Here is a 19442-nt window from a genome sequence, read left to right as displayed (position 1 = left end):
CCTGGAGCACACAGATGCGCCTGACGCCCGCCCCCTCCCATCGCACCTTGCTGACTGCAAAAGTCCTGGGTGGAGGCACCAGCTGTCCCGGACTCAGCTGTGCTCGGGGTCAGGCTCCCAGGGCCACGTATGCCTGGCCACTGTCCCGGACCACCCAGCGACCCTGAGGAGGGCAGGTGGGCACACAGGCAGCTGCTGCCTACCTGGAAGACACCTTGTGCGTCGGCAGACACAGCTGCGTGCAGCGGGGTGCGGCCCATGTTGTCCTGGATGTTGGCGTCTGCACTGGCCTCCAGCAGGCGCTTGGCGGCATCAGAGCGTGAGTAGCGGGCAGCCAGGTGCAAGGCGGTCTCGCCCGTGCGGTCTGTCTGGTTGTGCAGGCTGGCGCCCTGGTAGATGAAGTCGGAGATGACAGCCGGTGCGTCCTCCTCCTCCTCGCTGTTGCCCGTCTCCAGGCCGCCCCCACTGCAGGAGGCGATCATGAGGGGGGTGAAGCCGTCTGCAGGGGCAGAGATGGGTGCTCAGTCTGGAGGGCTGGTCCCCAGCTGCAGCCCAGGGGGGAGGTGGGCAGCAGCCCCGAGCTCAATGGGCCACAGTGTAGATGCACCACACAGCCACCAAGGGGCAGCTGAAGTCCGCCTGGGCTGCTCAGTGGACAAAGCTGAGTCCAGCAGTCAACTCCTGACAGGCAACTGCTTCCTGAACTGCCCAAAACCAGGCACCCAAAATCCACCCAGGAAAAAGATGACGCCAGAAACATGCAGTTAGAAAATCAACACTTTGGCTGGGTGCGGTGGCTCACGGGCGCAGTAGCTCACGCTATAGCCATAGCACTGTGGGAGGCCGAGGCAGGTGGATCTCCTGAGATCAGGAGTTCGAGACCAGGCTGGCCAACATGGTGAAACCCTGTCTCTACTAAAAATACAAAGAGTAGCTGGGTGTGGTGGTGGGTGCCTGTAGTCCCAGCTACTTGGGAGGCTGAGGCAGGAGAATTGCTTGAACCCAAGAGGTGGAGGCTGCAGGGAGCTGAGATCGTGCTGCTGCACTCTAGCCTGGGTGACAGAGCAAGACTCCGTCTCAAAAAAAAAAAAAAAAGAAAATCTACGCTTTTCATATCTCAAGGTTTCAGAAGAGAGTAATTTACAGGGACATAGTGACCGTGCGGCATCGCCCCAGGAGAGGGTTGGTGGAAGAACAGGAGGACTCCAGGACCCCCCATCCACTCTGAATGGGAAATACCCCAAGGATGAAAGCTCTCACCCCCAACTCAGTTTCCAGAGTATCAACTGTATCCCAGCCTCGGGGCTTAGGGGAGAGAGGCAGGTGGGCTACGGAGCTAGGGAAGCCCTGGCTGCTGGCACCCTTACCAGGCCCGCGGACATTGACGTCCATGCAGTCGGCGTCAACCTCACCCTGGGGCGGCGTGGGGGCCATGGCAGACATGCGCAGGTCAGCGGCATCCAGGTGCTGCTGAGTCCACTGCCGGTGGTCTGTCTGGTCGTCCAGGTCAGGCAGAACCACAGGCTCCTCGAACTACGTAGGAGGAGTGAGCAGAGGCGTGTCAGGACAGCCCGGCAGCAGGGGCCCAGGAGCCCGGGAGCCCGGGAGCCTTGCGACTCACCCGGAACTTCTTGGTCTCCAGGTCCTCGTCCCCCCACTCATTCTGGTTGTCGTCCATGAGGGCACCATCTGAGGCATTCTTCAGGGGCCTGGGGGTGAGAGTTCGAGAAGTGAGGCTGAGCAAGCTCCCTAGGAAGCCCCCAGAGGCCCCTAGCCCAGGCCTGGCGTGGGAGGTGGGCCCTGCGTTGGGAGAGGCAGACCCCCCGTGAGGATGCTCAGCCAGGTCCCACCTCCCCCCGGGGTCCCAGAAGCAGGGGCAGCGTCCGCTCACTTGAGGCCCACAGAGTCCTCGCCAAGGGGCTCCCGCCGCTTCTTCTTGCTGGCCTCGGACACCTTGAAGCCTTCAGGGAACCAGAGTTGGCCATGCTGCCGCCGGCGCTTGCGGGACAGCAGCACCCCACAGCCCACGAAGAACAGGAGCACAAAGGCGGCCGCCGCCACGTACATGAAGTGCAGCTGCGCCGGCGGGGGCGGCTCCACGGTCTCACCTGCGGGCACAGGGGCCAGGGGCAGGCGCTGGGACATCAGGCGGCGGCTACGCAGCAGGCTGGTGGCCGGGGGGCAGCGGACTGGCTCCGCGGCCAGGCGCCTCCTCACCCACTCTCCTCCATCCCGCCCCCCAAAATAAGGTCATTTTCTACGCGATTAATCAGAATTGCAAACTATCGCTAAATTCTCTCCTGCACCAGCCGACTCTATCTGGAGACGGCTTTTACTTTTTTCTCCTTTAAGGGAGGAGGATTAGTCAACTTCAAATCGCTGCACTTGCATCGAGTTGTTAAGACAAAGGATTTAGAGGGATTTTCTAGATACAAACTTCAACACTTCACATGACACCGATCAATTCTTCTCTCTCTCTCTTTTTTTTCTTTAAAAAAAGCCGTAATGATTTTGAAATAATACCCAACAAAGAAAATTCAGGGGGAAGGGGTGGGGAGAGAAGCAGGCACCCATTTTCCCGTGGCTGGACTCGTTCCCGGGTGGCTCCACCGGCAGCTGTCACCACCAGAGGTGGGGAGGGAGTGCCATTCAGAAAATTCCACAAAAGCCCTACCCCAACTCGGACAGTGACGCGCACACCCGTGGGTGGCAACTGGCACACACAGCCAGCATGTCTGGGGCACAAGGGGATGGCATCCCCTGGAGGCAGAGCCTGTTCCCGGCGATGCTGGGCTGGAGAGCAGAGAAGGAGCCACACTCACTCTGCACGGCCTCGATCTTGTAGGGGATGTTGAGGCTGCCCAGCGAGGCGAGCGCCCCCAGGAACGCGGCCACGTCGGTGGCGCTCTGGAAGCACTGCGAGGAGGCCTGCACACACTGCCGGTTGTCAATCTCCAGGTAGACGATGGAGCTGGGGGGATAACCAGACAGGGGCTGGGGCCCGAGGCTTCCTCCTCCCCCACCCACCAGCTGGGGACGCTGCCCCAGGGATACAGCGGCCCATGATGCCACAGTCAGGACATGGCGAGGCAGCCTGGGGCGGCGGGAAGCCAGGTCTGACAGCAGCTACCCTGCAGGGGACTGGTGCCCTGCAGTCCCCAGACTCCGGCCAGTACTGATCACACGGCTCATCCCAGATAACTGCCAATGCGCTCTCCCTGGCCTGTCCTGCCACCCTCTCCGGCTCCTGCTGGTGCCACAAACACGTTTCCTCATATCAGGACAGAGAACATGCCAGGAGCTCAGTCCTGCCCTAGGAGTCATCCCCAGGCCCTGTGGGAAGCACAGGTGTGCGGTGGGGTTGGGCACAGCGGTGGTGGGCTGGCTGGGGGTGAGCTCTGCTCCCTGCTGGGACTCCTGCTCCCCAGGGCTGGGTTCCCATGATCAGGATCCCAACCAGCCTGTGAGATGATGCTTCTGACCTCCGGGCTGCTCCAAGCCAATAGAACTGACAGGCAAACCCACCAGGGTCAGGTACACCAAGGGCACAACCAATCTGGCTCCTGGGTCCGGCTGCCCCAGATCGAGTAGGCATGGGCAGGAGCCTCGTGGGGTGCCCCCTGCACTCAGGCTGCCCCTACCTGTGTTCTCCCACCGTGGACCACCCCCCCACCCAGCTCCTCCTCCATCTGCAAGGCCCAGCAATGCCTCCTCCCAGGACCTCCACCTGCCTCCTCTCCAGCCTAAGCCAGGCAGATGCCATGACCAAATGGCATTCTTGTCTGGGGGTGGGTCTGCTCAGCCCTGTGGGAGTCCTCAGAGAGCTGAGTTTTTTGTTTTTTATTTCTTTTAATACATTTTTTTTAAAAAAACAGAGACAAGGTCTCCCTATGTTGCCCAGGCTGGTCTCGAACTCCTGGGCTAAAGGTCTCCTCCTGCCTCAGCATCCCAAAGTGCTGGGATTACAGGCGTGACCCTCCTCAGCTGGCAGAGGGCTGAGTTTTAATCACGGTCGTACCCAGTGCCTAGGGCACAGCTCAATCTCAAAATCACCTACTGGGCACAGGAGCGCCGCCTGCCCAGGGGAAGGGTGTGGCTCTGGGGTCAGGGCCCTGAACTGGAATGCTGCCTCTGCTCCTTGCCTGTGCGGGCCCTGAGGTCCCAGGTCCTCTCGGAACCTCCGTCTCTTTTACCGTAAAGTGGGGAGAGTCCTGCCTGCCGCGGCGCCGGCTGTGAGGGGCAGGGAGGCCGTGGGGAAGGGCCCAGGAGAGGTGCCGAGATTGAGCGCGGGCGCCGGGTCTCACTCACCCGCGGACGTCCATGGGGTCCAGCTCCCTCCGCCGCCGCCCACCGCCGCCACCAGGGAGCAGCGAGGCCTTCACCTGGCCCAGCAAGGCCTCGGGGGCGGCCCAGCCCTCGGCGGCGCGCTGGATGGGGTGCTTGCGCAACTCCTCCTCGCGGCCGTAGTAGGGGAAGATCATCTGCTGGCCGTGCGCGTCGCGCTTGAAGACCACGTTGGTGTGCAGCACCCGGCTGAGCTCCCGCAGGAAGTGGAAGGAGCTGTTGCGCAGCTGCTCCGGGGGCATCAGCACCACCACCACCAGCGTGCCCGCCGCCAGCCTCTCTGGCACATGCTCCGCGCAGTCCAGCCCGTCCCACTCGCACTCCGCGCTGTTGCAGCCCTGGTCGCAGTGCCCGTCGCTGAAGTGGTCCTTGCAGTACTGGTCGTACAGGGGACTGTGGGGGGTGGGACACGCTCAGGCCGCCTTCCTCGGGGGCCTCGCACCCACTGTCAGGCGCCTCCAGCCCGCTGGCCGGTCGCGGGGGACGTCCCTGCACCCCCTGAGCAGAGCCTTAGGAACTGCGTGGGGGCCTCTGGGCCCAAGCCAGGCCACATCTAAGGTCAGGTCCTCCCTCAGCCCTATGCGCCCCACGGCCTTACTTGCACTGGCCTTCCGCGCGCTGGCAGTCGAAGCCGTCGAAGAGGCAGCCGGCCGAGTTGCACTGGCTGTCACAGTGGCCGTCGCTGAAGTACTTCCAGCACTGTAGAGACTGCGTGCAGTTCTTCCAGGGGTCATTGAAGTTGAGGGAGCAGTCGCCGCCGTCCCAGCCGCACGCGTGGTTGTTGCACTGCAGGCTGCAGACCTTGTTGCCCGCATCCTCCTGGCACTCGGGCAGCTCGCACGCCTCCTCGATCTGCGGCGGGGGGATGTCGCGCCCGGCCCCGCCCCCGAAGCTGTAGTCCAGGATGTGGCACAAGAGCCCGTTGAATTTGGCGGGGCACAGGCAACGGTAGAAGGGGCTCTCGGACGTGGGCTCACAGGTCCCCTGGTTGTAGCAGGGGTTGCCGCCCAGGCAGGGGCTGCTGGCCGGGAACTGGCACTCAGGGCCCGTGAAGGGGCCCAGGCACAGGCAGGTGGGGCTGCGCGGGCCAGAGATGCACGTGCCACCGTTGAGGCAGCGCAGGCTGCCGCAGGTGCGAGCGTCATTCTCACACGTGGCGCCCTCGAAGCCCTGCCCGAGAGGGAAGACAAGACAGTGTTAGGGTGGGCCACCCCCCACCGCCCACCACCTCCTGCCCAGCTCCCGGCCAGCAGTACCACCGCTCTCCCCTAACCTGGGAGGCAGCCTACAGCCTTGTCCCCAGCAGCAAAACCCTTTACAAACATTCTATCAACAGAGAAAAATTAGGGGGTGCCAGGGGGTCGGGAGATGGAGGAAGGGTACACTGGTGGAGCACTGAGGACCTTAGGGCAGGGACTCTGCCGTGATCCTTCGAGGGTGGGCAGGTGAGGGTGGGCAGGCATGTCATACCTCAGCCCAAACCTACAACCACAAAGCCAAGGGCAAGCCCCAGGTACAGGAAGGGCTGGTGTTGGTAACAATGTATCAGTGAAATCTGGAGTGAAATTAGCAAGCTGCTAACCAGGAGAACTGCGTGCAGGGGAGAGCCACCCCAGGGAGTCTACTTTCCACTCCATTTTTCTATAAATCTAAAATGTCTCTAAAATCATTTATTGAAAGTAAAAAAAAAAATGATGTCAGGGTGATGAAGAGGATGAAGGCTTCGAGGATCGCTGCCCAGTCTGTGCCCCGAGGCCCTCAGGCGGACCTCCCCAGGTGCCTCCCCTGGAGGGCCCCTACCTCCCTGCACCCCTGCACCTACCGCAGGGCACTTGCAGATGAACCCACGGGCGGTGTTGGAGGCCACGGCACAGGTGCCTCCATTCTTGCAAGGCTTGCCCTTGCAGCCATTGATGACTGACTCGCAGCGGCGCCCTGGGGGTGAGAGCAGGGCAGTGAGAGGCTCACCCTGCTGCCCTGCACACCCCACCCGCCCGGGCACGGCACCCACCGGTGTGTCCGGCACGGCACTCGCAGTGGAAGTCGTTGACGCGCTGCACGCAGTTCTGGGTGCCACGGGCATCGCAGGGATTGGAGAGGCACTCGTTGACATCCCCCTCGCAGCGCTCACCCACGAAGCCTGGCGGGCAGGTACAGCTGTAGCCGCCCACCTGGTCTACGCAGGTGCCGTTGTTAAAGCACTTGGGGCTCCGAGACACGGGGTCAACGGGGGGGTTGCAGTCGTCCACGTTGATCTCACAGTGCACACCTGCAGGGCCAGGTGCCATCAGCGGCCCGAACTCACTGCTGTGCCAGCCCTGCCGTGCCGCGTGTCCGTCCCAGACAACAAGCGCTCAGGTCTGGGACTGCACGGACGCTTGGGTGAGGCAGGTGCCGAGGGTGGCGTGGAGACGCCCTTCCTGCTGGGCCCTTTCCCTGGGCAGCTCTGCATTGGCCTTGGCCTCACATGGGAAAATGGGAGTTTCTGGCTGGTTCCTGGATGCCTTGGGCCAATCACGGGGTGCCTGCCCTGCCCCTGCCCTGGCCATGGATGCTCGACACCAGCCCTCAAGGGGTGGCCCTTACCCTGTGTGCCCCGTGGGCAGGAGCACTTGTAGGTGTTGGGGAGGTCAAGACAGGTGCCCCCGTTCTGGCAGGGGTGGGACAGGCACTCATCAATCTCCTCAGAACAGTTCACCCCGTGGTAGCCGGCCACGCACTGTGTAGGCAACAGAACGAGGGGCCCTGCGGCTTAGTCGGTGCCAGGATGCAGCTTTCTCCCACCCCACCACGAGGGCTGACAGGGCCACGTGAGCTGCCCTCAGGTCCAGCGAAGCCACAGGCCCCTCGCTCCTGTCAGACCTGGATGGAGACCCAACCCAACAGACCCTGGCAGGGCTTCAGTGACCGGAGTCACTGCCTGTTGGGGGTGGGTGGACTCTGTCCCGTAGGATAGAGGTGAGGGTCTCAGGGTAGGTGTTGGCCAAGCCCAGACACAATCTAGAGGAAGGGAAAACCCCATCCCACTTCTCAGCATATTCACCCTCCTTCGGGTTCTCCACAGGCCACCTCTTCCAGGTGGTCTACCCTGATTACCCCAGCCCTCCCCTAATGAGACTGAACAGTGCATGGGCCTATCAGGTTCAGTTTTCTCCACTGTGCCAGCTCCCAGTCAGGGCCCAGTGTGTGGCAACACTTGTGTCGGCCACAACCCTCACCCTAGGATGGACCCTCACCTTGCAGGAGTAGCCGCCCAGGTAGTCTGTGCAGGTGGCCCCGTTCTGGCAGGGGCTGGGTGAGCACTCGTCCACCAGGTCCTCACAGTAGCTGCCTGTGTAGCCTGCCTGGCAGCGGCAGTGGTGCGTGTTTCCCGCATCCACACAGAGCCCTCCATGCTGGCACAGCCGGGCAACATCAACGCCTGTGGGGGTTGGGGTGGGGGACAGGTGAGGCCCAGGCCCACAGGGGACCTTGGCGGGCTGGGACCCGAGCTGGGTGGGCACAGCGGGTTACCTTGTCGCTGTGCAGCCACCTCACAGGACACGCTGGGCACATCACAGTAAAGGCCGGTCCAGCCACTGGGGCACTCGCAGCGGTACTGGGTGTGGGTCTGCCAGCATTTGCCACCGTTCTTGCAGGGCGAGGAGTCACACCAGTGCACGAGGTTCTGGAGACAGGCTGGGGTCAGCCGGGTGCCCACCCCCCCGGCCATTTCCCCAGTAGCTCAGACTGCACATCCGCCAAGGGACCTACTCCAACCCGGGCCTCAACCCATTCTACAGAAGTGGAAACTGCCATCCCTGGAGTCCCCACGGCCCCCACACGGGGAATAGCCTGGGCTGGGTCTCCCTCAGGGCCCTCAGCGGGTCCAGACCACCCTCGGCCTTTGCTAGAAGGAACATCTTTCCTCAGTCCCCCAATTCCTGAGCTCCTGCCCTGGCACCAGACACCCAGACTGAACCGAAGATGCCTGTTGCTCCCGCATCAGATTCCTTCACTGGCTGCTCAGACCCCCGAAGCCCTCTGCCCAGGAGTGTGGGGGTGACCCTGAGCCGACACGGTGGGACCTGGGGGTGACTGTTCCCACCCCCCCCAGGCAGGCACCCACCCAGAGCCCCTCCCTCAGGCACCTCTGTGGCTGGCGCACTCACCTGGCAGTTGGGGCCGGTGTAGCCCTGGGGGCAGGTGCACCTGTAGGAGCCGCAGCCGTCCTGACAGGTGCCGCCGTGCAGGCAGGGCTGTGAGTCGCACTCGTTGACATCGTGCTGGCAGTAGCTGCCCGTGAAGCCCGGTGGACACAGGCAAGTGAACGAGTTGATTCCGTCCACACAGGTGCCACCATTGAAGCAGGAGCTGCAGGGGGGTGGACAGGCAGGGGCTGAGATGAGGACATTGGTGGTCCCCGCTCCAGCAGGCCCTGCCTCACCAGCACCTCCCCTTCCGCTCAGCCCTAAGGGGCCTGATGGCCAGGACAGGCCCAGGGCAGCCTGGCTGATCCAGGGAGGCCAGCGAGAGCCCGGGGCCCAGCTCTCACACCATGTCACACCTCCCTTCCCTGTCTTCTTTATAAGTCAGGTCGAGAGTGGCTTTACCAAACGCACGGGCATAGAGTGGTTAAAGTAAGAATGAGGGAGAAACCAGAACCTGTCCTGGGAACACGGGAGGTAATTAACGTCAGAAATCAGGGATGAGACTGACGTTTACCAAATGAGCTTCCTGGCAACCACGGCAAAAAGGAAACAAGAGTGACAGAGTCCTCGTTGTCTAATAGAAGGAGGCACACCAGTTCTTCAGGACAGACTACTGGCGTTCCTGGTGCGGGACACAGGAGGAGGTCACAATGGTCCTCTCAGGAGGGACATGTTGGTACAATGAACAATGTCTGGACTCAATGCAGCCAGCACTAAGTGCCCAGCAGGCCTAGGTGGATGCCTGCATGGTGTGCCCGGCTGCAACCCGTGCTAAGTGCCCAGCAGGCCTGGGCAGACGCCTGCGTGGTGTGTCAGGCTGCCAGCTACTGCGTGTGGCCCACACTGCCCATTTCCCCCCATGGCCTCACTCAAGCCCCTCGCACCTCTCAGTGCAGTCGGGCGTGTTGTTCTCACAGTGGATCCCGCTGAAGCCTGCGGGACAGGTGCACGTATAGCTGTCCACGCAGTCGGTGCAGTTGGCCCCGTTGCGGCAGGGGTCACTGGCACACTCATTGATGTCCTCCTCACAGAAAGTGCCCTGGAAGCCGGGCAGGCAGTCGCAGAAGGCCGTGTTGATGCCATCTGTGCAGGAGCCGCCATTGTGACATGGGTCTGGGAGGGGACGGAAAGGTGTGTGAGGGGCAGGCACAAACCCACACTTGAGGGAGGGGCTGGGAAGGCTGCACGGCTACGGACAGCCCAGCCTTTCATTGCCAGGGCTGCAGCGAGCCACCCTGGGACAAAGGTGTCTAGTGGGGAGCCCCAGCACCCACAGGCTGCGTAACGCCTGTCTCCTGTGCTTGGGGTCTCTCTCTCCCCACCTGCTCCTGTCCTCAAGTCCCAGGGCAGGGGACAGCTTTGCAGGTTTCACAGACCAAGCAGGGGAGGAGTGACGGTTCTTGCCTCTGCCTGCCAGGTGATGCCAGCAAGACCCCTGGCTTCTGCCAACCTCAACCTCTGTGAAGCAGGGCCGGAGAGGCCTGAGAGCCCTGGCCTGCAGTGGGGCCTGACGAGCCCGGCAGGAGTGCAGGCCGGGCCCAAGCCATCCTCAGCTCAGTGAAGAGCCGTGGGAGGGCCTATCATGACTCTCCCGCAAAGTGCGGGGAGGGGCAAGCCGGCCCTGGGGCCCTCCTGAACCACCCTGGCCATCCCTCAGCACATCCCTCACACCCGACCCAACCCTCCCAGCCACACTCAGGCCTCCCTGGGCGCTTCTGGCCAGCACCATGCGCACCAACCCTGCCCAGGGAAACTGAGGCCTGAGAGCTTCCTGGAGGCGGCCAGAGCCCCGGGGCCACTCACTGGGCCGGCAGTCGTCGATGTCAGTCTCGCAGTTGCGCCCGCTGTAGCCGGCCTGGCAGTGGCAGCGGTAGCCGCCATGGGTGTTCTGGCAGGACGCGCCATGCCGGCACGGGCTCATAACACACTCATTGATGTCGACCTCACAGGTCTGCCCTGCGGGGCAGGAGGAGGCCAGTTGGTCACCAGCGGCCCCTGGCCCTCCAGGCCCTTCCAAGCCTGGCCCACCCACCTATAGTGCCTCTCCCGACCCCCAGGAGTGGGCTTCCGTGGCCCCAGGACCATCCTCTCTCCCCTAATTTTGGCCTAAGAAGGTCACAGGAACTGGAGTTGGGAAGGGTGGTCCCAGGTCAATTCCTGATTCCAGAGCTTCTCTGACCAGGGCCTCCTCAGCACCCACCGGCTCCTCTCCAAAGACTCATCTAGCCTGCCTGGGAGCTGCCTGTGTCCCGCAGACGTCCTGACCTCCTGTCCCAGCCCCCGCTGGCCCTGGGCCAGCCTCACCTTGCCAGCCCGTGGGGCAGACGCAGGAGAAGCTCTCATAGTCCTCGGATTCCCTGCACTCCCCACCGTTTCTGCAGGGGCTGGGGGCACACGGGGCCAGTACCACCTCACACGTGGCGCCTGCGGGAGGGAGACACACGTGACCCCAGGGGCCTCACCCCGAGGGATCTCCCGAATGAAGGCCGTCCCGGCCACCGCCTGCTGGTCTTTCCGCCATCAGAGCGCCGTCTGCCGGTCCCACCAGGAGGCAAATGTGCACGGAGACCCCTGAGCGCTCCTGGCTATGTCAGGACCCTGACCCAGGGGTGGTGTGGAGCACAGATGGGGGGACGCTGAAGACAAGCTGCACAAATGTGCTCAGAAGCCACCCTTCATTCCCAGTTGGCAGCGGGGCACAGCCTAGGCCTCACCCCGCCAGGAGTGCCCAGGAACAAGGACTGCACCAGCGGAGGCGGCCTCAGCCGGGTGGGCTCCACGACACTCCAGGGACCTGGGCCCACCCCTGACGCCAGCCCCCTCACCTCCAGGTGACGATGAAAGGCCCTGGCCTGAGACCGAGGCCTGAAACTAATCCTGGGACTTCGTGTCACAGGCAGCAAATGCCCATCGTGGGAGGCCAACGAACAAAGGCTATGATGGAGGGAACAGGCCCAGCACATCCTGCATGTCGGGGACATCGGGCACAGCCTGGGGACCTCTAGGACCATGCAGGGTGTCTGGCAAAGGCTGTGTGGGAACCACGTGCACAGCCGAGGGCCTTTTTCTGCACAACCCCATGGCTGAGCTTCCTGTTTATAACCGTGGGGACTGCGTTATCTTCCCTGTCCCCCATTATCTCCCTGGCCTGCTGGGGCGACTTTCCAGGGCCTCTCTTCCTATTGGTTTCCACGGTGACCTGGGCAGGCAGGAACTGCGCCAGAGTTTCCGACAATTGTGCAAAAGGAAGCAGGAAGCGGGCAGATAGGAAGCGGGTCAGCACCGCCGCTCCTACCACCAGCCCGATCGACGTGTCCGAAAGGGACAGGGGCGCCCGGCTGTGGAGGGAGGGTCCTCACTGACTGACAAGGGAGAGAAAACCCAGGTCCTTAACTTTGGTCAAAGAAAACAGCGTTTTGGCCACAGGCTGCTGGATGTCATGGGAACCGCAGGCGTGGAACCTCCAGTCTTGCTGCCCAGCCAGGCAGGCCCACCCTGACCAGGCCCTGAGGCAGCACCCTCCGCCTGCTCCTGGGGAGCACCAGGACCCCGGTGCTTGTGGACTCTTCTTTGTCTTTTATAGAGGAGATCATTTCCTGCGATCCCCTTGGCTGGGTTCACAGCAGGGGCTGGACAGTTGGGGGAACTTACCCCTCCCTTCTCAGCCAAAACAGAGGGCTCCTTGTTCCCCTCACACAAAGAGGGCCCGCCGTCAAAGGAATCCCTCAGGCCCGGCTGGTGGGGGTGGGGAAGCCCGGCCCCCAGAGGCCCCCAGCAGGGTGGGCGCTGGGAGCATGGAGCCCAAGGGCCCAGGTCCAGCCCCCAGAAAGCCACCACTTTACCCTCCAGTCACAGCCGCCCCCACACCTGGCCCCACCCTCTCCAGCAAGGCCCCGCCCTCTCCAGCATAGGCCCTGCCCCCTTCAGCACAGACCCCGCCCTCCTCAGCACAGGCCCCACCCACCCCTCACCTGTGTAGGGCAGCAGGCAGTTGCACTTGTACCCTGCAACGTCGTCAATACACGTGCCCTGGTTCAGACACGGGTTGGATGCACACTCATTGATGTTGGTCTGGCAGTTGGGACCTGGAGGGAAGGGGACAGCACTCAGCATGTCCAGCACCCCCAGGCACCTTGGGAGGGCCCCACAACAGCAGCCCTGGGCCTGCTCCCCACCCCAGGCCCCTCCTCATCTCCAAGAGCCAGAGGCCTGGAGCTAAGGCTTTGCCATGGGAGGGAGATACCATGCATGGTGCTGGCTGGACCTGGGTCCTGATCCTGTGTCTCCAGCTCCCCAGACTCGAGGGCAGCCCTCTGCACTGACAAATGCACAGTCCACTCACCACTGAAGCCCTCCCGGCAGGTGCACACGTAGCCACTGGTCATGTCCTTGCAGGTGCCACCGTTGACACAAGGGTTGGACTCACACTCATTGTTGTTGACGTCACAGTTGGTCCCGCTCCACCCAGGGTCACAGTCGCACTTGTACCTGCAAGGGGGACCACACTGCAGTCAAGGGAGGCCCGAGCAGCGTGGCCAGGGCCTGGGCACTCCTGGGTCTGCAGTGCCGCATGGGCTGGCTGAGGTGCCCATCTACTCAGACTCACAGAGTCCTTTAGTGGGGGCAGGTTGGGCGCAGTGGCTCACACCTGTAATCCCAGCACTTTGGGAGGCAGGGGTGGGTGAGTCACTTGAGGCCAGGAGTTCGAGACCAGCCTGGCCAACGTGGCGAAACTCGCCCACCCTGTCTATACTAAAAATACAAAAATTAACCGGGTGTGGTGGCGCACGCCTGTAATCTCAGCTACTCAGGAGGCTGAGGCAGGGGAATCATTTGAACCTGGAGGGTGGAGGCTGCAGTGAGCTGAGATCACGCCATTGGACTCCAGCCTGGACAATAGAGCGAGGCTCTGTCTCAAAATAAAGAAAGAATGTGGGGGGCACAGCGCTTCCCATAGCCAAGACTGCGACAGGGTTTGGTTCGTTAGCAAGGAGACCATGCCAAGCGTACGGCAGTGGGGCGCTGTGAAAAGACCCCGCCACTTGCCCACTGTGTGGCCCCAAACAAAGCAGGTGCCTTCTCTGTGCCAAATGAGGGCCATGGGGTCCCTGCTGATTTAAATGGTCCCATCCAGGCAGAGTGCTGCCAGGCCCATCATGGACATCAGAAACACTCGCTGCTGTGACCATGCAAACGTGTTTTAGGGGTCACTGTGGACCTGTGTCCAGAGCCCACCATGCAGCTCACAAAGGACGCGTGGCACAGAGCTGCTGGGTGCAGGGCTGCTGGGTGTGGACCGCAGGCCGACTCAGGACCCAGAGGCACATGCATCCCCGAGGGGAGCTCCCTGACAGCCGGCCCCGTCCGAGGTCTGTTTCTGGCCCATCTCAAGCTCTGTGCAGGTGCCACCCTCCCGGCGGCAGAGCTCCCAGGGTTTAGGACTGATGTGCCCCCATGATCAGCCCCGCCACATACCCATTGAGGCTGTCCCGGCAGGCCCCGTGGACACAGGGGTTGCTGTTGCACTCATTGACCTCAGACAGGCAGGTGGGGTCGTGGTAGCCCTCGGGGCAGCGGCAGGTGAAGCCATTGATGCCGTCCTGGCAGGTGCCCCCATTGTGGCAGGGGTTGCCCGCACACTCATCGATGTTGATGTTGCACATGCTCCCTGCGGGCAGGGGTGGCTCAGACTCTGAGGCCCAGAGCCCAGGGGTCCCACCCACGTCAACCTCGGTTTCCCTGTCTGTTGAGCCAGGGTGATTACCCTTCTGGACCATCCTTCCAGATATCAGAAACCGTCTTAGGTCACAATGTGCCACATGCCAGCCTCCCCGGGCACCAGTGCCCACTCAAGTCGTCCTCCCAGGGGGCCCAGGGGCAGGGGCTGCTGCGGCCCTGACTGATGGGAATCTGAGGCCCAGAGAGGCAGAGGGACCTGCTCAAAGGCGCTGGTGAGTCACAGAGGAAGAAGGTACTCAAGCCTGGCCTCAGGGCTGGCCGCTCCCTCTTGGCCTGCTGGGCCACTGTGCCAACACGGCCTGGGACAGCTCCAACCGGAGACCAGGGGTAGGGCGTGGAGGCGCCCATCATGCTGCTGGCTATAGCCCTGGCCCTGCTGCAGTCTCTGCTGTAGACTAGTCTGCCCAGGTGGGCAGCCTCAAAGCCCCCACCCAACCCCTCAGCAGCCCCGGGGCAGTGGCTGACCTTGACTTGTGAGTGCAGTCCAGTCAGCCCCCACGTGCAGGGCCACTCACCTGTGTAGCCCGGCTCACAGGCACACTCGTAGCCGTCGATCTTGTCCAGACAGGTGCCCGAGTCGCAGGGGCTGCTGGCACAGTCGTCCAGGTTGATCTCGCAGTTGGGTCCTGAAGGGGTGGCACGTGGCGGTCAGTTCCCAGGCCCACCCTACCCACTGGCCACCCGCCTGCCACACGCCCGGCTGGCCACCTGTGGTCCCCTTCAGACAGAAGCAGAGGTAGGCGTTGTCGCGGTCCTGGCAGGTGCCCCCATGGCGGCAGGGCTGGCTGGAGCATTCATTGATGTTGGTCTCACAGTGGTGGCCCGTGTAACCCGGGCGGCAGAGGCAGGTGAAGGTGGCGACGCCGTCCTTGCAGGAGCCATAGTGGCAGGGGTCGGGGTCGCACTCATCAATGTCCACCTCGCAGTGCATCCCCGTGTACCCTGGACCGTGGGAGGGGCGGGCACAGGAAGAATCAGGACTGGCTGCTCCCGGGACACCCATGACCAGACCTGGGGTTGCCTGTGCCCACCTGAGGAGGGCTCCCGGCGTGTCTTTTGTCGAGAGGCGTTCCCACCCACCCAGGATTGGGGCTGGGCTGTGCTCTTGGTCTCTGGACCAGGTGGCCCAGACCAAGGTGTCTAAGACCTTGTCACCTTCGCTGCCCTGAGTGCCTTCTCCCCTGTACCCTGTCCCTTCCCGCTGGTGGGCCCCGGCCCGCACCTTCTGTGCACACGCAGGTGTAAGTGTTGGGTCCGTCCAGGCACTTGGCACCATTCTTGCAGGGGGTGCTGGCACACTCATCCACGTCATACTGGCAGAGGTGCCCAGTGAAACCTGGGGCCAGGGAGGGGAGGGAGTCAAGTGCAACAGCATTATGGCCCTTCAGGGACCCCTGGCCAGACCCCAGCAGTGAGCTCCCAGCTGGGTTCCCCAGGGCACACTCAGCCTGGGCTCAGCCAACCCCAGGCTCTCCCTGCTTCCCACCGCCCACTCCCCGGATCAAAGCCCCTCCGCCAGCACCGCACGCCCTCGCTACCACAGAAGGGGCCTTCTTCCCAAGCCGACTGGGTTGCTATGGCTACCGTGGAGCCGGGCGGAGAATGGGGCTCCCCTCGCTCCGGTGTCTGGGACGGCTAATCTGTCTCGGGAGCCTGGGCTTGGGCCGGCAATGCCTCCCTGGGTTCTGCGCCCCGGCCCCCGGCTCTGGGACAGATGGAAACACCTTTCACCCAGGCCCCTACGAGTTCCTCCAAGTCCGCCCCGGGCGGCCATCATCGCCACTGCAGGCCAACCTGCCCCACGTGGTTCTCTGCGTACCCTGGCCTTGTGGCTGGCGTGCCGCTGGGCAGGGGACATGGCAAGACGGGGCAGGCTGGCCTCCCTCCCAGCCTCGAGCCCTCAGAAAGCCAGGCTGGAGCCTCCTCCCTGTCTGGGCACCACAGCTCCTGGTACACTCTTTTCTCCAGGCAGGAGGGGCTGCACCCAGATCAAGGAGGATCTCCTGGCCCTGGGCTCCACCGTGACCCCTGGGCAAGCTCCCACTCCCCACTGGGCCCTGCCCTTCAGGGAAGTCTGAAAACACCCCCATCCACTCCTGAGGCAAAACACTCTCTCTCCCGGGAACCTGAATACAACCCATGGCCAGGCACCCCTCAGGAGGCCGGGGTGCACACGGCCCAGGGGCAGGGGACACAACCAATGGCCAGGCACCCCTCAGGAGGCCGGGGTGCAGACGGCCCAGGGGCAGGAGACACAACCAACGGCCAGGCACCCCTCAGGAGGTCGGGATGCAGACGGCCCAGGGGCAGGGGGTGGGGACGGCCCTCACCCGTGGGGCACTCGCACTGGAACTCATTGATCTTGTCCAGGCAGCGGCCATTGTGCAGGCAGGGGCTGCTGGCGCACTCATCCGTGTTGACCTCACAGTGCACACCCTCGTAGCCTGTGGGGTGGGGGAACAGTGAGGGGGGCATGCGCAGCCTCAGTGCCCCACTGGGCACAGCTGGGGACTCGGGATGGAAACAACTCCTGCCTCAAGCCCAGTATCCCAGCCACCAAGGGCCTCCTGCGCACCTGCCCCCCTGCAGCCCCCGGCCCGGCACCCTCATCTACCTAGTGCTAACCCCATGCTCTGCTGGCCCTGTGGGCTGGCCTCAGTTTCCCCATGCCCTGTGCAGTCTGTGGGCCCAGAAGGCACAGAGGCTGGGGAAGGGGAAGCAGCCCACACATGCTCCCGGGGCTGCCCCTCCAAGGCTGCCCAGCCTCGACTCAGTTTCCCGCTCTGGCCCCGGTGGGCGCACCTGGCATGCAGATGCACTGGAACTCCCCGATCTGGTCCAGGCAGGTGGCGTCGTTCTGGCACGGGTTCGAGACACACTCGTTGACATCGATCTCACAGCGGGGGCCTGTGTAGCCCTGCAGACACTGGCACTCGAAGGAGCCCAGCGTGTTGATGCACTTGCCTGCGTGCTCGCAGGGGTTGGCACCTGGCAAGGGCACACGGGTGAGAGGCTTCTCCAGGCACTCTGGCCCCTGCAACACCTCGCTGCACACCCCCCTCATTGCACACCCCCCTCGCTGCACACCCCGCTCGCTGCACATCCCCCACGTCGGACTGGCAGGGTCCCATCCCCCATCCAACCGGGCACCCCCGAAGCCAGAATCGACTTCCCACCGGCTCTGGGGCCAGGCTGCCATCCCCACCCGGCCGCACCCCTGTGCCAGCACCTACCCAGCGAGCACTCGTCTACATCCTGGCTGCAGGCCGGGCCCGTGTACCCCGAGGGGCAGGTGCAGATGGCCTTGCCGTTGACAGGGTTGGTGTCGCAGTTGGAGCCCTCATTGCAGGGGTTACTGATGCACGCATCGTTGAGGTGACACAGTAGACCTGGGCAGGCGCCGGCGGTCAGCGGGCACGGCCCCTGGGCCAGGCATGGCGCACCAGCCACGACTGGGGTCCATCCCCACTGACGCCCCAGGAGGAGCTGCCCGCCATGACCCCATCGAGGGTCCCATGACACTCGGGGAGACTCATGGCGACCACCAGCCTCCCTGACCAGAAAGGCCCTTTCAGCTTATCCTGGGCACAGGAGGGCCATAGTCCCTGGGTGAGGTCACACAGGTCAGGCCTGGCCCATGTGAGCCCCCCGCGCCCACCTGGGCCTCAGGGCACTCACCTGTGCGGCCGTGGGGACACTCGCAGTAGAAGGAGGCCACGCGGTCGTGGCAGGTGGCGCCGTGGAAGCAGGCAGCGCTGGCGCAGTCATCGATGTTCTCGCTGCAGTCCTCACCGGTCCAGCCATTGACACACACGCAGTTGTAGCCCCCGTGGGTGTTGTGGCAGGTCCCGCCGTTCTGGCAGGCATTTGGCATCAGCTGGCACTCGTCCACGTCCTCAGTACAGTACTGACCTGCAGGGAACACGAGCTGTCGGCCCCGGGCAGCTGCCACTCCCTGAGCTCCTTGTCCCCTAAGACGTAGCGCTGCAATGCCACCCCCTCCAGGAAGCCTTCCTGGGCTGACTCCTCCACCCACCACCAGCCTCAATCACTCCTTCCTCTGCACGCCCAGCACCATGGGGGAGTCTTGCCTCTTCTTTGTGCTCTGTGGACATGGCTGTGTCGGGGTGCACCTTTGCCCATCACCCCACCAGAGGGTAATTCCCTAGCACAGAGCCTGTCTGTTCACCTGGGCATCACTGTGACCGGCCCAGGAAGCGTGGCCTGAGTGGGGTGCTGAAGGCCCTCAGTGCCAGGACACCCCACTGGGCACAGGGGCTACCTGGGGCCAGGTTGCAAACGGCCCACACAGACCAACCAGGGCCCTGTCTGTGCTGACCCCGGAGGTGAGGGGCGTCAGACCCTGGCCACAGGAAGTGGGGGCCCCCATCATGTTGTCCTTCTCAGCCAACCCCAGCCTGCCTGGCCTGGGACAGGGTCTTGGCTGCCCTGCACTCTGCCTGTGAGTGCAGTTTAGTAAGTGGGTAGTAGCCCCGCCCTGGCTGCCCCGCCCTGCGGCCACCCGTGTACACGCCTGTCCACTCGGGTGGGCAGCGGCAGTTGTAGGTGTTCACGCCGTCCACACAGGCACCCCCATTCTTGCAGCTGTTTCCTGGACAATCGTCGATATTCTCCTCGCAGTTCTGGCCGGTGAAGCCTGCCACAAGAGGTGCTGGGTCAGCCTCTTCCCTGAGGTCCAAGCCGGCTCCTGCCTGGACCCCCAACACGCTGCTCTGGACACAATTGCCTGGCCTCCACGGCCCTGCCCTGGGGCCCCTGGGATCTGTGCCTGTCCCCTGCCTCACTCCAGTGCCCAGAGGGACATACTCTGCTCTAAAGAATCTTTTTGGACAGGGCTGGCTAAGCAGGGACTCAGGAACACAGGGTTCCAGATTCTGTCACAAAAACCCTTGTGTCTCTTAGAGTTTCCGGCAGCTCCCGCACCTGGGTGCCGCCTGCATGCTCAGAGCTCCCTCCAATGTCTCAGTAGCGGGGCCAGGTACCCCATCTTTGAGGGCTGACACTGGGGCCTGGGCTCTGAGCAGCAGGGGACATGGGGCCGGGAGGCTGCTGGCTGGGGCAGGCTGGGCCCCAGCAGCCCTGGGGAAGCTGCAGAGACTCAGATGGCCCATCCTTCCTGGGCAGAGCTCTGGCGCCCACCTCCTCCTC

General features: G+C 63.4%; 1 protein-coding gene across 1 annotated transcript in view; it reads right to left on the bottom strand.

Moving 5' to 3' along the window:
* Positions 1–19442, bottom strand: part of NOTCH1 (notch receptor 1) — a 51142-nt gene that overhangs the window by 4595 nt on the left and 27105 nt on the right. Inside the window, exons 5-31 of the mRNA XM_033238524.1 lie at positions 18808–18930; positions 17952–18185; positions 17507–17662; positions 17076–17261; positions 16604–16717; positions 15496–15609; positions 14982–15215; positions 14789–14899; positions 14010–14202; positions 12877–13022; positions 12506–12619; positions 10839–10958; positions 10338–10490; positions 9419–9647; positions 8496–8697; positions 7858–8011; positions 7581–7765; positions 6931–7063; positions 6356–6613; positions 6167–6279; positions 4943–5514; positions 4309–4737; positions 2823–2971; positions 1892–2108; positions 1622–1709; positions 1368–1533; positions 204–499 (exon numbers count right to left, since the gene is read on the bottom strand). Of these exons, the coding sequence (XP_033094415.1) occupies positions 204–499; positions 1368–1533; positions 1622–1709; positions 1892–2108; positions 2823–2971; positions 4309–4737; positions 4943–5514; positions 6167–6279; positions 6356–6613; positions 6931–7063; positions 7581–7765; positions 7858–8011; positions 8496–8697; positions 9419–9647; positions 10338–10490; positions 10839–10958; positions 12506–12619; positions 12877–13022; positions 14010–14202; positions 14789–14899; positions 14982–15215; positions 15496–15609; positions 16604–16717; positions 17076–17261; positions 17507–17662; positions 17952–18185; positions 18808–18930 (5189 nt within the window). The remainder of the gene's footprint in view (positions 1–203; positions 500–1367; positions 1534–1621; positions 1710–1891; positions 2109–2822; positions 2972–4308; positions 4738–4942; positions 5515–6166; positions 6280–6355; positions 6614–6930; positions 7064–7580; positions 7766–7857; positions 8012–8495; positions 8698–9418; positions 9648–10337; positions 10491–10838; positions 10959–12505; positions 12620–12876; positions 13023–14009; positions 14203–14788; positions 14900–14981; positions 15216–15495; positions 15610–16603; positions 16718–17075; positions 17262–17506; positions 17663–17951; positions 18186–18807; positions 18931–19442) is intronic.

Source organism: Trachypithecus francoisi, unplaced genomic scaffold (assembly GCF_009764315.1).
Source record: "Trachypithecus francoisi isolate TF-2019V2 unplaced genomic scaffold, Tfra_2.0 Lachesis_group16, whole genome shotgun sequence".
NCBI classification, from domain to species: Eukaryota; Metazoa; Chordata; class Mammalia; order Primates; family Cercopithecidae; genus Trachypithecus; species Trachypithecus francoisi.
This window is presented reverse-complemented; position numbering and strand designations above follow the sequence as displayed.